The sequence below is a fragment of the Charadrius vociferus genome, unplaced genomic scaffold (assembly GCF_000708025.1).
Source record: "Charadrius vociferus isolate BGI_N301 unplaced genomic scaffold, ASM70802v2 scaffold325, whole genome shotgun sequence".
In the NCBI taxonomy this organism is placed as follows: domain Eukaryota; kingdom Metazoa; phylum Chordata; class Aves; order Charadriiformes; family Charadriidae; genus Charadrius; species Charadrius vociferus.
In genome coordinates, this window is record NW_009648526.1 from 856,897 (window position 1) to 874,389 (window position 17,493).

Here is a 17,493-nt window from a genome sequence, read left to right on the forward strand (position 1 = left end):
TATCCAACTGAAGTAAACTTTGGAATGCCTGCAAAACAAATTATCAACTGAACATTATCAACAGAACATTATTGGTAACAAATATTAAATGAATGTGATAGCAATGAGGTGTGACAGCATATCTATTTGAAAACTGATGATACATAAGCCCATGAATGCTTTCTAGCATACAAAAAGTACGTCACTGCCTGCTCATACACGTCCTGATATGGATCATTGAGTTGCAGTATCAGTCACTAATGGTGGTGTTTATTTTAAGACAAAAACTGTATCCAGAAAGGTACTCAATGTAACCTTCCTGTTTGAAAAATAGTCCAGCAAAAAGAATTCCTGTTATTTTGAATCATATTTGTTCTCATCTAAACCCTCCCATCTTTTTTATTACTGTTGTTCCCAAAGAACAGAATTTCTTCTTGTCCCTATAGATCCCAGTTGTTTTCGGCAACAGCTTGCCGACTGTGTTTCTTATGTGACTATGACACTGGAAAAGTGGACTTTCGGATGAAAGAAATCAGGAGAAAGATAACTAACCGTAGACCAGTGTAGCTGGGGAAGTGGTAGTGATCCAAGATCTGCACTTAAAAACCAAAAAGGACGAACTTTCCTTCCCCAATGGCTACTTCAAAAAAACAGCAAGCTTTCTTCTCCTGTCGATATAATTAGTAATATAATATTTTTCGTTTTCATTGGTTGTTAGGTTCTTACTTTGGCCTCTCAGGAGTCTATGCAGGAGTCCTATGGAAAGATGTCATCAACTAGCGACCAGTGATTATGAACAGTCTGTGTCCACAAAAGGCTAGTACAATACTTTTTAACCTCTCAGTTTTGCAAATTTATTAAATTCAACAAAGCATAGATGACATAACTTAAGGAAAAAATAAAAAAAGAAAGTCCAAACAATGGCTATGACCTGATTCTAGTTCAGAATATGCATGTTCTGGGGCCTGTTTGGTCCTTGCCCTGCTGCTGTGCATCACCTGTGCCTATGTAAACCTGTTGGACCAACCTGATGACTAGCTGAGAACAGAAAAAGCCCTCAGACAGATAGATGAGCAATCTCAGCTACGTTCTTCAAACTAGATTAACTTCCTGTCCTGCCCAAGCCCTTTAAACTTTTTATTTGAATGCTTCAAATACTGATTTCATTGCTGGGACATCAAATTAACATCTCTCGGTAAATCACACCTTTCAGAAATAGACAGTAAAAACACAGCCAGCCTGATGAATCACCCTGCATTTCTAAAAGGCTACAACTTACACTACATAAAATCAAACTGAGTCACTCAAGTTTCAACCTGCACCACCGATTGGTCCTTTTGAGGGGAACACTTAGAGCACACGAGCACTGGACATCTGCTGCCTGTGTGTTTGGTACATAATTAGTAAATCATACTCTGCCAGTGCTTTCCTTTTTCCTGGTGAGAAAGGTATTTTCAACACCTGCACATCTCTGGTTCTAAATAGACAAAAATCAGTTTCTGTGTTGTTTGTATCTCTGCTGGATCCTCCAGAAATCCTTCACTCCCTAAATTATCACTGAAAATGTAACAACATATATGGTATTCACCTTTTGAGCTTTTCTATTAGACTACTGTTTCTGATACTGTACTTTATTAAACACTTTACTACAAGCTACAGTAGTACAAGGCTGCTTTTGTGTGTTAAAGAGAATGCATCTTTTCTCTCCACTGCCCAGCGTTTTGAGGCCGTTTTTGCAGCATGGAGCAATAGGAGCTCATCGCGATGCATTTAGGAAAGGGGATTCCCCTCTCCAAGAACGTTCGATGCAACGACAGCACCCAATGGCTGAGCTAGAGGGATGTAGGAGTTAAGTAGCCTCCAGACACATTCCAAATGAATCCCCAGTGAAAACTTTTTATCAGCTATGTCCCACATTTTATTTTAAAAGATCCTAGTCCAAGCTGCCCAGGTTTTGACTTTTCAAGCTTTGACAGAAGAAATATATAAAACCAAAACTACAAACGTGTAGGTTTCGCCCCCCCAGAATAGGTGCAAACCATGGAATTTTACCTGTGCTGTGTGCTTCACTTCTGCCTGAAATTGTCCCATTCCAACCCTAAACCACACCTTGTAGGACTTGTAGAAATATATAAAAAAAGAAGTTACAAGCGTAGGAAGAATAAAAGGCAGAGTGAGAAGCAAAATATACAGGATAATGTATAAACAATATATAAAATGTACAGGAAAAACTGTCATTTTATTGAGTAATAATATGACAATGTGGATTAACATATTAAAACATCAGTTATTTCAGTCTTAAGAACCCCTTTTTTACAAAGTAGGAAAACTCCATCTTGAATTACTGACTATATTACAGATAGACTATTTCCAGGCACCATTTTCTCTCATCGGCTCCGTTTTCCTCGGAGTTGAGCAGACGGGGGGTCTGCTGGGCACTGGCTGGGAGGTGTGTGTGTGCACAGGGCTGCAGCCTGGCCGCACAGCAGTGGCGCGGGGTCACAGCACCTCACGCCAATGAAGGGGTGTGAGAAACTCGCAGAGGCACAATAAAGCAATTTCTAAATATGTTGTACGTATACAGCCCGCTGGGAGGCCCTGCGACCATAAAGGGGGAGAGTGGCTGCGGCAGGTCTTGGTAAATAGGACTGGAAGTGCCAAGGACGGTGGAGTGGAAGCAAAAGCTCCGGTCCCCTCTGGCCTGGTGCCGAGCAGTGTGCCTTCGGGGCACTGTGAAGCCTGTCTACGTAGCAGGCAAGGAGCAGAGCCCTGCTCCGGGGCCGTGGCGGCGAGGCAGGGCCTCTTGCAGGCAGCTTTTGCTGCGGACAATGGTGGCATCAAAATCCTCCCTGCTTGTGTGGAACAGACGGGTTAGGTGTCCCTGCTGGGTTACGCTGATGGTTTTGCAATGGATGCCATGCTGAGCGCTGCTGTGGTGGGGTTTCCAGGGATGCTGTGGGTCCATCGGGGTGCTGCTGGGCTGAAATCTGCCTGCATCTGAGGGGAAGGGTATGCAGCGGTGGGTCTCTGCCCAACCACGTCTCGACTGGCACAGCTGCTTCTTCCTTTGTGCTTCTGTTTGGCTTTCTCGGTCAGGAAAAGTAGACGTAAAGGGTGTCACTGATCTCCTGTTGCTTGTCCTGAAGGTCCTCCAGCCCACGAGCACAGCAGCGCTCTTGGGAAGGATGGAGTGAAATGCGCCTCTGCCTCGTGGGGCTGCCAGGAGGTGTGCTCGCTGTGCGGCAAAGCTGTGCTTCTGACTTGCTCAGCAAAGCACTCCGGTCCTGCGTGTGCTGGATAGGTGAGGGTATTCCAATAGCAGGTCTTTGGTAGAAAAGGATTAAATTTTTCTGTAGGATTATAAAATATAACTGGGCTTGAAGCTAGGGTCACCTCTGGAAAAGTAGTTTATTCTGGCTCTGGTAGAGTCCTACTGAAATTAACTGACAACGATAGAAATTCCTATCCTGTAACAAATAGATACAAATCCCAATTTAAGAAAGATACAAGACCTAAAACTAATTCACCAGTCTCCAAGAAAAATCAATGCTTCCTTTTATTCACTCCAAGCTTTCCCTGTTCTTGTTAATTTGTGTGCCACCACAGACCTCTTTAAGACCAGAGCTAAAGATAATTTGAATGAGCCTGCCAGGTCCGAGTTCCCACAAGCTCTAGGGAAATACCAATTCCTGTCTGGCTTTGAACTTTTATTTCCAGTTCTAGTAAATTAATGTAACTTTCTATATTCCTTCCATCTTAACCTATTGCAGAAAGCTTTTGCTTTGAGGGAGCAATAAACTATATAAATAAGCCGATATCTAGGAAACAGCATCTGTCACAGTGGGGATCCAGCAATCCTTTACTGACAAGAGTTTTGTGAAGCTTATTGAATACTTGAGGAAAAATTGTAGGATGCTTAACAAGAATTTGCTCATACATTAACTTCAGGGCAAAGAGTGAGTGCAGTCTGCACTCTGCCTTCCTGAGCTTCAGGTGGGGTCCACTTGCAGACTGGAGTACTGGAATCTCTTCTCGGAACAGCAGAGGCTTACCGGCATGGCGCTTCTTAATCTTAACACACTTTTCTTGACTGCACAGCTAGATCAAATAGTCCTTACAGGTCTCATGTAGGAGCGTGAGCTGTACGGTAAAGGTAAAGGACATTATTTGCCCCGAAACTAGCATCTTATAGCTCACATAACTAGACAAACCATTCTTCACAAAAACCAGACTAGAACCAAGCTGACTTCATTATGAACAGACACATCAGTATTTTTGTATTTATTAAATTAAAACCACACAAAATGTAACTGCACACAAGAACACACATCTGATATTCCAATGCCATATCTCACAAAGAAAAATCTCTTGATGTAACTCTTCCCTTTTATTAGCAGAAATCCAATTTGCAAACAGTTTTTAACCGTGGAGGCTTTAACTCATCAAAACAAGTCGAATTCCCCTTTCTAGGAATACATCATAACCACACATAGACACACACACAGAGATCAAAGGCAAGTTCTGCAGCCCTGAAGTAGATGAAACTTCCATAGCAAACTTGCCTGTGTCTGCAGAATAAGTAAATTTCTGTTATTTTCATAGTTGTCATTTACAAGCAAACTTATTTAATATTTTTAAATACTTAAAACAAATTTCACTTTAACAAGTATTTACAAAATCTTTACTAAAGATCAACATCCTGCATAAATGTGACCTCAAGGATATATTGTTGCTACCACGCTACAGTTTGCACAGAAGGGGTATCAAGGCCATCGCTAGTTTTGGAAGGCTTAAAGCCTTTCTTGATATAGCATAAGGACATGAACCTATGGAAGGCAGAAGAGGTCATAATTTCAGTGCAATTACCCATTCATGACTTGTTTTAAGTACATCAAGACGATGAGTCCAAGAGACTTGGGTTTTGATTATTGACCATTTAGTTCTTTAAGAACTGATTTCATGGAAAGTTTTCAGGCCATCACATTTGTCTTCTACTGGTGATACGAAGAAGTTGCATAGGGACCTTCCTCATCCTCCTCCTCTCTAAAAAGAAAATGATCATAATCGTCAGATCAGGAACACACCATGTCTCAACAGTAAGACTGTAATGCAGATAACCAGTTTTCCTAATAGATCAAAATAGATAAGACTGGCATTGCCTAACAGGAATACTACTCGCACTATACTACTGTTCATTAGGCATCTCTGGAGTTCTCGTTATGTTGTTTCAAGAATAGAATGCTGAAAACAAGTAAAGCTGTTCAACAACATCAGAATGTTTTTAGAGTTTGATGAACTATTCTTGACACTACAGTGCCAAATCAATGAGAAATACTGTAAAGGACAAACAAGCGGAGGACATGCTGGAGTTCTGGTACCGATGCTTTCAATTTCTTTTTTTAAAAAAGCAAGCTTAGCTGTAGGTTGGTTCCAGCCTTTTGAATGGCAGGGGGTGCAGATGGACCAAATGAGGCAAGAACAGGAGCAGTCCATCATCGTTGTAGCTGGATCTGTGTCTTAATGCTGCAAGGATATTCCCTCGGTGGGTTCCTTGATGTATACTTCCTGTACATCAATCAATATTGAGACTTATCACTTGGATTTTCTTAGGAGAAAATAGTTGCCCACAAGAGCTATTGTTAATGCAGTGACTAGATGAACCAAAGTAGTGTTGCTATTAAAAATCCTCATGAACAATGAGTCTGACTACTGTTTACTTGATATTGCCTTTAAAAAAAAAAAGTGATTATGTAAACTTATTGCTTTGCAGCATCCAGCATTAATTCAAGCACACTAAGTTCTCGAAAGATGATTGTTTTCTACTACTGTAGCTTCAAAATTATGTTCCTGAGAGCCTATTCTTAAAGCTGCTACCAATTTTAGTGTTTTGTTGAGAATGGAAAGACTTAACAGTTGTGACACTGTGAGCTTCAAAGGATTTCCAGTTACTTTTAATACTGTATGTGCCTCCATATAAAGGTACAGTTGTTGAAATAGTCTAATAATGGCCTAAGGTAAAAACTATATATTTCAGTAGTATCCCAAACCCCAATCATGCAGATTTTTCCCTACTAACTTCTAAACGTGACTATTTATGTACAAGTTAAATTTCAATTAACGCCCCCAGAAGAGAATCAGAGGAAAGAGCCCTACAAACTAACCAAGCAACTGAGTAACTTGCACTCATTTTCCCAGCCCTTCCCTGTTCCTAGGTAGTACAGCAAAATTATCTTCTTAAGCCAAAGACATGATACTGCTTTTGCCTTGAAACAATCTTGTCAAAAAAAAGAAACCTCAAAAAAACAGTTTTTGGGTGAAACTGGTAGTTACTGCAGGGATGTGTGGTTACAGTAGTACTGAAAACAGATTTTAGCCTTCCTTACAAATACTACATCTATTTACACTAGTGATGCTACAGACCCAGTAGCAAGCATGATTCTGAAGATACAGCTGATCTGTGTATATTTAAGTAGTATCTTTCCTTATATCATCATTTCTGCATTGCAAAACTGCCACGGAATACTGTAATTTGCAGATGCTGTTCATAATACCTGGCATAACAGTAAAGTAAGGAAGCAAACAATTCATGTTTAGTTGAGTAAGCACTAAAGCACTTTTGGTCTATAATTGTCTCAATAAAACACATTTCAAAACTTTTTTTCAGAATTGAAACCTACCAACATACCAAGCTTGTAAGATTGGACTGCAGGACTGTAAACTCAACCATAACTACTTGGCTGAAGCTAAATATTTCAAAAAGTATATTCTGAGGCTCTGATATACGCCCTTCTGGGGCAATGGGTTTCTAGCCACGTATGCCCAGAACATAGTTGCAAATAGCAATCTCCTGCTAGTTTGTAAGGACGAAGGAGAACTTCTGTATTTTCATAGCTTTGACTGTCCAGTAGGGGAAAAGCTTACTTTCTATGCTGTACAATGAAAATTACTTTGTACTTCTTAGTTTTGTTACGTTTCCCCTTTTAGGAGAATAGAATGTGGCAGTTAGAGCACAAAGAGCCTCCTTCTAACCAGAGGCTGTCAGAATCGGCCTTTCACTCTTTTTTCTTGAAAGCCTTAATACAGGAATAACATCTATCATGACATGACAACAGCCAAACACTGGACTGAAATTAGCTGCAGTTGCTTATGGTGGATAGTAGGGGTGAATATGGACACCTGAAGAGTTAAAATAGCGATCTTCTATTAGCAGGTCTTTAGACAAAGTAACAAAACAGCTAGTCTAAGCTGTTTTGTCTCCACTCCCCTGGTGAAATATGCACTTGGACTACAGGCTTTTACTTGGCATTCGTCAGTAAAGGGCAGAAGGCTGGCCCCTGAGTCCCAGCCGGCTTTGAGGGGTTTCTGTATGTGGCAGGGACATAAAAACCATGTAGTAGGTCATTATGCTTGAACCTAAGCAAAGCAGCAACTGGTGTAACATGCAAAATAAACTTCTGACCAAGGCTCAGGTATGCTGCAGTTGGCAGTAAGGGCTGGCACGAACAGCTTCTACCCTTCGATCCCAGGCTGCAGTAGTAGGCTGTGTGAAGAGGTCTACAACACATTACTCCAAACCGAGGTAATGGCCAGGAAATGTTACTGATGTAGATCTTCAGAACTATACATAGCAAGTACAAGTCTGTTCTGATGGCTTAAAAACAAGCCAAGCTTTATATGAAATAAAATTACATAGTAGTAGCTACGGCCCACAAGCAACAACATGGCAGTATGTGTATGTTTAACAACCAAACAATTTTCTTCACTTTTAAGATGCTTAAAATAGTGAAGTGGTAAGTCACTGCAACATTCTCCCTCAGGCAAAGTGAAAGGAACAGCACAGCATCACAATCCTTCATAGCACTGTCTCTTCCTGGTCGCTGTTGCTGCTTTGCCCAGCAGGTTACAGGAGCTGAAAGACGTCTCCTGCAAGCTATTGTATGCATCAGGCCACAATAAAAATTGCCAATAACCACTTCTGTAAGACCAAGCACACCTGAGTGTGTACAAGTAAACCTGAATCCAATGCTTGGATGCTTCTAGAATCCACAATTAAACAAGGCAGCAATCCGAGTTCGTGAGTTAATAGCTTCTGGAAGTCTGAAAACAGGATTCTCCACAGGCAACCTCCTCAATTGAGTTATCTGTTTTCTTAGCTGATAGCCAATGATGGTGAACAATTATTGGACAAATTAACTCAGTTATCGATTTCAAATGCTTCAACACCCTACTCTTTTCTAGGTTCAGGTCAAGGGAACTGAGCAGATGACAATATATTGTTCTATTCCAGTGCTGCACACCAGCTAATCACATTGGCTCATATAAGCAACAGTGATTCAGTTACAAGGTTTTCAAAATGAGTCACTAAAAGGCAAATGCAGATAGATGTGACCTGTCCCAGAAGCACAGTATATGGCCCACAGTACCACACTAAAATATTAAGGACTCTGTAAAGACCTTGCATTAGACCTCTGGTGCTCTAACACCTGATACAGAAAGCATCACTAAACTTGATGTCAGTTTCGGCATCCTGAAACATGCATAACAGCATCTTGGGCAAGATGAAGTACTACTGTATTTTCTCAAACTATTACAAGCTGCTTTTCTTCCACGTATGGATAAAACTAATAATGGGTATTCTTCCCTAATATGCAAATACATGAGTTAGTGACATATGCTACAAACAACTACATTAATATTTTTGCATTTCTTTTGGCCTATTATAAAAATATTGCTCAAAACAAAAACAGGTCTCATTGCCTTAAGCTGCTCACCTAGACCTGCATCTTGGGTAAATATGCCAGATTGGGGGATTCATTAACCAATGATTTTTTGCTCAACGAAACGCTTTAGTACAAGTAGTCTTACATGCAGCTCTAGCCATATACTTACTTAAACTCCAATAGTGAAAGGATGTTGGCATGAATCGAGTGGATCACATTCTATAATCTTTAATGCTTGTCTACCTGCATAGCTAATTAAGTTTAGTATCTAGCCTAAATCTGCACCTATGTGCTCCTCAATTTTTCTACCTAACAGCAAGAGGCTTTAGCTGGGAAGAAGCTGACTTTAGAGATTAATATACTTTATTCCTTTGAGAGCACTTAAAGGAGTGACTTCAAGAGTTATGATTAAACAATGTCATTCACCTTAAGCTGTCTTTGTAGCACAAAGCAGTTTCCGACTATGAAACTGCCTGTATAGTTTGATCAGAATCAGTGCATGAATGTGCATTCTTAGCAACTTTAAGGGAGACCAAAGTAAAGAGCAATTTAAGAGATGTCATGATTCTCTCCATCGGTCAAATCAGGCTCGCAAGTATGGTGAGAAGTTATGACTCTTCAAGTTCCAGAACCGACAGTCTGCTCCTGCCTGCAGTTTTCTTAATTCCAGTGTCCCTTTTGGTGGTAGTAGCTGTACCTCTAGGTGCTCCCTTCTTACTCTCAAACAGGCACTAAGGTACACTGAAGTCCTGGTGCATGTCACATTCTAAACAGGCCTCGACAAGGCAATCTGAATACAGGCCAGAGTAGCTGGAAACAGCACTTACAGTGCTGGTGCATGTCACATTCTAAACAGGTCTCGACAAGGCAATCTGAATACAGAAGGCCAGAGTAGCTGGAAACAGCACTTAATTTCATCAGTGGCTTTCACTCTAAGAATCGAAAATTTGCATATTCATAAAGCTGGTTTACTATCACGATAACTGTCCTATTTCCAAGGCTTCCTTCTCCAAGCAAGGGACAGGAAAGGTATAGGCAGGAGGGAGAACAGGTGCCTCCCGGGGAGCTGCTGGAGCAGAGTAGGGAATGCTGCCACCTTCCAGAATGGGCCCAGAAAGACCATTGATGGTACACAGCTGAAAAGTATCTCCAGGGCTTTTGGCAATGGTCTCCCCCTACTTCTGCTCTCTGGAAGGAGGAAACATTCTGCAAACTCCCTGTAAATGTTCACTTTGGTCCTTTGGCACTTTCTGTCTGACTGTAAAGGGGTGAACGCAGTCGGACAAGATAAGGCAAGGATGGCTTTTGTGAGCCAGGACTGAAAGCCAGAGGTGGCGGGGTGGAAGGTGGCATTATGAAGGCTTTATCAGACATACAGCAAGCTTTTCTCTTCAGAAGCTTTCAATAACATCCTGCTCAGCAGACAGCCTGCAGCTCCGTACTTCATGCTTCCTGTAGCATCGTGACCAATAAAAATCTGTGCTATATGCATAATTAACAAAATTATCTGCTAAATCTGAACAGGAGGTGGGAAAGTAACTCATCCTCCTGTATCCATTATTCTTTGGGAGGAAATTCAGCACCGGGCTTTCATTTCCCAAGTTGTAACTTAAGCAATATAGGAAATGGATATTAGTAGTAGCAGCGTACTGTTTGTGTGGTGTCACTCTCAGTGTATTGGCTCTGCTCATGGTGCAGCAAGGTCTAAGTGAATTTCCTTCTGTAAATCAGCATGTTATTTTATTGAAGGGGTGTTAAAATAATTGCCTTCCTCTGGCAGGGATTGTAGTTTCCTGTGACCCAGCTTAACTGCTGGGTAAACGCCTACTCTAATCTGTGTTAGATACATATGTCTAATGACCCGAGAGTCAGCAGTGCACATTTTGATAGATGCTCTACCTTGTTTCAAATACAACAATGCAAGTGAAAGAGTTTGAATAGAGAAGGATCTGAGTTCCAACAGCTATTTTTCCTCTTTCATGTAATCAATTCAAAAGAAAATAATTCACAAGTGTATTACCAAAATGTGCAAGTGTTCCAGCCTTCCCTGAGACTGTAACTCTAAACCAGTGTCCTTCTGGCAATGGAGAGTTGTATGTGGAGTGCACTAGGTAATGAATTACCTTAAGCTGTCTTCTGGGTTTTTCTCCAAATGAGGCTTGTCTAATTGCTAAATGTAATATACTGTTCCCCCTTCAAATTTTTGTCTACTGAATGAAGTTTTTAAGTTGCTGAAATAATCCCTTAACTTCCTAAAGAAATGATGGGACTATATGCTCAACAGATTTGGTCCTGAAAAGTTACTTCCTTCTTAACATGAAAAGTATGTTGCTTGCACTCAAAATCAGAGTACATGAAGTGAACCAGGATGATGGAAGAAGTTTTGCATTAAGCAAATTTGCAAAAGTAAACCACATATCTGCGGGCATAACCTCTCTCCAGCTCTCTGGTAAGAGAAGCAATACCAGTCCCCTGCAGTCACATCTTTCATAGTCATGAGAAAGGCCACCTCGGCATCACCCACTGAGGCAATTTCTGCAGAGAATAAACAGGCCAGACAACCAGCCCAGGAGACTGCTTGTGAACAAGCTGAGGAATCTAGTCCCAAGGACATGGGAGAACAAGCACTCCCGAAGTCCACTCTTGCTCCAAGTCTTTCTGTACTCTCCGTGGGATGCCTATATGTGAGGGGATAATATCCATGGCAGAGAGGTGAAAAGGTACTGCTTTTTCTATGAGTAAAGTGTGTTCAAGCTCCTGGCTGTAGAAAAAATACTGAAGAAAAGACAGAAACCTACATAGGTGGATCCATGAAGGGAGGGATGGCACAGGGAAATGAGATAGGATAGCTTAACTGAAACTGCAACATGGAGAATATCTGCACAATTATAAGGCGATTTGGGACAGAAGAAAAATGCAATCATGCCTTGCTGTACTCAGTCAGCTTCCACATAGGCCTTGGCTTAGGACTCTACTGAAAACTATGGGTTTGCTTAAATAGTTGCCCACTTACATAGTAAGACATCCTGGTGAATACTGACCTTCTAGCTTTCATGGAATATTACTGCTATTCTATAAACAACATATTGTGAGGACACCTTTATAACTGCCGTATCAAGGCACCTGCTAATGATGCGCTCTGACTGTATCTGGTGCATGATAATAGCATAGACTTGCTGTTGACAAATTAAAACTACAGATGCTGTCTGAGCTACCCCACAAAGAGGGTTCAGCTTAGACTAAAAAGCCTTCAGGATGAGATTAAGATGCTTAATGCTAAAAGCGGCATTTACCTGGCATTGTCATCTTTTAGTTTTCTGGCTGCTTGTTTGGATAACTTAATCTGCAAGTCCAACCTCTGTAGGAAATCTTTGGCAGACAGTTCTTCTGGTGCAGTGGGCTGATTGTCAGGCTCTTGAGGACTGGGAGAAGAACTACTTTCTTCCTGAACTGTCACTAGTCCTTCATCACAAGAAGGGGAGCTGTCAACAGTTTCATTCTCAGGAGACTCCAGTGAATTAAGTCCATTGAACAGTAACGGTTTCTCTGATATAACAGGAATATTCAGGGTTTTCCTCAGAAATATACAGTCATTAGTGAACAGTTTATTTGCCCTCTTTATTTGTTCCATCTGAAAAAGATAGGAAAAATGTAAGTTATTAGGTTTTGGCAAAGTATAAAGCACTAACTTCCTGAAGTAGTACAATAACCTCTAGCTACAACAGATCTACACTTTCTTTGCAGCAGCAATGACTTCAGGAAAGGATTTTTTTGCATTCAAAGTGATTTCAAAGTTTATGTTCTGTCTTAGCCTTGTTAACTCAACACCCTAGCTTCTTCATTTTATGTAGACTCGACTCCACAATATTGGTCTTTCTGAAGTCTTGCACTAAGTGAAGATGCTTTTCTTGAACAGTCTTCCAATCTCTCTACAGGCTCACATGAACAACTTGCCAAAGAATAAAAATTTATTGCAAAAGTGCTGCTGATTTGGATTTATATTAGAGTAAGGCTCAGAATTGCTAGCAGCTGCTGTAGGTGAACTCTCTGGTAAAAAGCATGAATAATACAAACAAGAGGCGATAAAGTTACCTTGAGCATTCTAGGACATGCTAGTTATGACAGTCTTGGAACAGCAGTATGTGTCTCACCCATAGTATTCCCCCCCCAGCTGATGTAACAAATCCAGACTTCAGATGAAGTCCTGATTTTCAGTGAGAAGTCAGGCAGTGAAAAGAATGGGGGGACTCTTTGTAATGCACCTGCATAGACTAGTGCCTGCATTTGTACAATAAACTGAATCCACAGCATGATCAACAGCAAACTCGTGTAAGTAATAATGCATAGTAACAGTCACCACATAACTGCTGAATATGCTTTATGCAACTTTTACCCAAAGTACTTCTTATAGCCTACTCATCAGTACAGACTATCTCACGACAGAAGCAAGACGACCTCATCCTTCTCCACGTACTAATGCATAAAGCCCCATTTGTCCTATACTTAACCTGAGAAGTTACAACAAATTCCATTGCTTTACAGGCGAGGAAAAGTTCCCAGTAAATGTTTATGCTATCTCCCTACTAAGAATGTTGTTCAAGTTCTTACTCACCAAAATTTCCCTTCCAAGTCAGTAACAGTTAAACTAACTTCCTATTTCTCAACTGCAAGGTTTAAAAAACCCACAGAAATCAGTATCCATGATTATGTGACTTTAAGCTTTAGTTATAACCTGAACTCACGATTTCATCACCAGAAGTCATAAGTGAAAGAAAGAAAAATGACCATTCTGGTCCCCTGGTGACTGCAATAAGCATAAACCCCTAATCACAATATCTCTGCAATGATAAACGCACTCTAAATAAAACCTGCTTGAAAACAACTATAAAGAGACCTGAAAGTTCTTCTGGCCTGCATTAGTAGTATTATTCATTTTTATTAAACTAAATGGAGCTAAACTGAGAAAGAATAAAGACTAAGTCTTGTAATAACAGGAGTTTTACTGTTAGTATAGTCGCCAGAAAAAGCTGAGCACTCTAAGCACTAGCCACTCACTACTTCAAAGTCTGAAGTATGTTCAGTTCAGCACTCAGATGATGAAAAAATTGCTCTACCATCTTATACTTGTCAGCCTTAAACTCTTTAAACTTTGCTCTGACACTACTTGGAGTTCTTTCCAATTGCAAAATAAAAGACCATTGTTAACAGATAGTAAGTGGGTTAGCATGCCTGTACATTTCTCACACTGAACATGCTAGCAGGGGAAGCTGCCTAAAACCAAGTAGAGATGTTAGTCTTTCTTCTCTGTGCAGATGGGAGGCTGTGTGGCCACCTGCAGAACCAGAATAAACTCCTGCATGCAATGTAGACCTGTACTGTGTGGTAAGAATATCTGCTGCAGTGCCATTACAGATATGGTGTCACGTATGGATGCATTTGCTTGGGTTCTGGAAGCCTGATGAAATCTTTTCCCGTAAAAATAAAGAGATTCTCTCTAGCAAGGCTAGGTGTCTGGGGGAGCGAGAGCAGTGAAAAGGGTGCAGGGAAGCTCAGCAGTAAGTTATTTCTACACATTAAATACACAAAACCAGTATGCTCTACTTAAAAACAACCATCTGCAGCAACAGGTTGGGGTTAAGATGATGGAATGATTAGATTTAATACTCACTTTCAAAAGCTGAATAACTAATATCCAGTGTCAGATAGTAAGTTACTACTTCAAGTAAGAGCAGCTCATTACCGTTCCAGTTCCTGAAGCCTGGAAACTGTTTTTAGAAATACACCGTATACTGTGTAAGGCTAAGTAAGTTCTCTCCCAAGCTGAGCACCATCTGAAGGGTGTAAGGGAAGCTTCACCTGACTTAGTAATGAGACCTGTAACGGCCATCAGATGCTACTTTAAATGTCAATTGTCAAAATGTCTAAAAGTTGTCTGTCTTCATGGGTATCAAAAAATGTTCAAAATGCTAGCCGGAGTTTTTCTCTAAAAATACAATACAAAAGCTGAAAACTGAGATCTCTGCCACAGGGGAGCTGGAAGGTGATGCTTCAATAGCTGATAAATAATGCACTGTACTGCTGTTCTCTATCCCACTTCACTGTAACTCTACCTCTGGTTATTTCTTCCCAAAATACCTTTTAAATACCACCCTGTGGCATTTGGAAGACTGCACCGCTGCACTGAGTAAGAGTGAAATGGGAAATACTTGGTTCTAAAAAACTACCCCTCAGCCTTGGGCATTATACTTGGTATGTATAATATATACTGCTCCTTCTACAACTCAGTATGACTCCGTACATTCATAGATGTATGGAGAGCAGGATTTAGCACTAGTTTTCTTAGTGCTAGGAAAACCGAACTAATTTCTGTTAGCTACAGACCTACAATAGTGAAAGCATGTGCTAAAGCCTTTGCTCTTAATACTTTAACTGCACTAAGGCATGAACTGGTGCTGAACTAATTCATCAAAACTGCTTCTACTGACCATGAAACAAATAGTCCTCTTCCTTCTCTCCTCAAAACGGACACCTTTGTATGATGGAAAACGGCACTCCAATGGAACCATAAACATGAGACTAAACATTAATTCCCAGTGTTAATTTACCAAACACTGTTCAAAGGAAGACTTAATGTACCCAAGCAATACAACATGATAGACAGTATCTGGGGGAGAGGGGCAATGGGCAGAGGATTAGGGCAAACAAAGCACACTGATCTCTCTCCCCCAACACCTTCATCCATTGTAAACTGCCTATGCTATGTCATGCCAAGGCAGGCACTGGACAGGATGTCTCTTGCTGCAAAGTAACTCCCAGTGAGGAAAACCACAGGGGGAAACTTCTAAAAACAGTAACACTGGAGGCAATGGCAGCCAAAGATAATGCTGATGTTCCCATTACAGCAACTCTCACTTCTAGCCAAGTATACAGGATGCAGGAAGCAAATGTAATTACTCTTTAGAGACAGTTAGTCCTTGTCATTGTGTGAACACATAAGATTCTTCATTTTGCTAAAAGCAAACATGTTTGCATACATTCCTACCCCGGGCTGAAACCTGTTAAAGCAGAAACACAATGGCCGATTTCAGCTAACTTGGCACTGCTCTTAGGGACATTTCATGTCAGTTTAACCTTTCTCAATTGAAGTCTATAATGATGCAGCTCTGGTTTCTTAAGCAGAATACTAGCAAATTAACTCAAACAACAAATGAGATGTTTATAAAAACAGCGTTTACACTTTAAACACATCATTAGCACAGCAAAAGCTTATTAAACTCGTACTTTGAACAAGTTTACGGTTCATATATCAAACCTATTTTTTCAGACTGTACAGGTTTGATCCACAACTTCACTTTAGCCTTTTTTCTAGAAATTTAGTAATCTATTTTTCACTTATTGCAGTGAGCAAATACGCTTCTGAATGAAGAACAACATAGCTAAATCATTTAGGCCAGAGACTTTATCCATTATGGAAAGCACCGCCAAAAATAAAAATTTAAACAAAGCCAATGAGCAGCTTGCATCACTTTGCTTTGCCCCCATAGTGAGTAAAACTTTGTTTTAATGTGGACCAATGTAAATCCAAAGTGCCATTAATCCTGTTGCCAACAAGATTTAGTCAAAACTGGCTTAATCTTGCTTCAGGGAAGAGAAATAGACCCTTTTCCCCAAAAAGGCTGAATGCTGCTGAAGTTGCTGGAAGGCTTTAGCAGATCTTTCAGAACCAGAGAAGGAAAGGAAAGGAAAGGAAAGCTATTCCAGTCAGAACCTATTAATTCCCTCTGTGTTGAACCTCTTCTGGAAGGAGCCCAACTGGAAGGTGCTCTTTGCAGCTGATGTGCCAGTGACATTGACTGTGTCCCAGTACCATGCCGTTAGCTATGCTCATCAGCGCTTGGCCCCAAGCAATTTTGCATGTTGGGACTACTGAAGATGTACATAGATATGTTAGTTGGTAGCTCACTGGGCCCCAAATAACCTGGAATGAAGGCTGGGTAGATGAGCTCTGCTTTGTGCAGAATGGTAGTGTGTCAGGGCCTGCTGGGAGACCCTATTGGACTCTGCATGTCTCAGGCTGGCATAGGCCTTTCAGCGTTTTCCACAGAAGTAAAGTTTCTTCTCTATAGGGAGAGAGCAGAAAAGCAGCAACACTTTCAAATCGGTTGTAAATCACCTCTAGGCTCACAGGTAGATGAAAATGGAAGAATTTTTAGCCCTGAAGCTACTGGAAGAAATTCTTTTTATTGCAGCTTATGTGTCAACCTCAAAGTAATGATTCTTTTCAAGATAAATTTAATTGCATTGGGTTGGTTTTCTTTCTAATCTGAAGCGAGTGTAGCAGTGAACTGTCCTGTGAGCCCAGGTTTACTCGGTGGCAGTAAGTGCATCTCCCTTCCTGGAGGCCACTGGCCAGTCCCGCCAATCCAGCACTCACCAGTTTCAAGCCCCTGCTGCAAAAGGCCCTGTGCCCTGTCTCGGCAGCATGAGCTTCAGCCATTGCCCATCAGAACTGGGCACTGACCCCTCCAAGCACATCACAAGATTCAGATGTCAGCATTTTAAATACCGAAACTCAAACCAACACCATAACCACAGTAAGAACGAAACCTTCTGCCCACTACGGGTAGGAAATGCTCTACGGGACAACTTCATCTTGTAACCTCTCGGCTGTTTGCCATTTCTAGTGCCTTTTCCCCTTCGCCTCCGTTACTTTCTGGACCTAACAACTTCCCGCCGCCCTTGTGGGACACCATCGGCGCTACCGGCCCTGCAGCCCCCGGGGCTGAGCCTCACC

The 17,493-nt window shown here is 41.1% G+C and overlaps 1 protein-coding gene across 1 annotated transcript; it reads right to left on the minus strand.

The window, feature by feature from the left end:
* Nucleotides 1-4,251: 4,251 nt before the first annotated feature.
* Nucleotides 4,252-12,330, minus strand: LYSMD2 (LysM, putative peptidoglycan-binding, domain containing 2). The gene is made up of 2 exons (XM_009885712.1): nt 11,993-12,330; nt 4,252-5,022 (listed from the first exon to the last, which is right to left on the minus strand). Exons 1-2 carry the CDS (start codon nt 12,328-12,330, stop codon nt 4,971-4,973), a joined length of 390 nt encoding a protein of 129 aa, XP_009884014.1. The 3' UTR covers nt 4,252-4,970.
* Between the last annotated feature and the right edge of the window lie 5,163 nt (nt 12,331-17,493).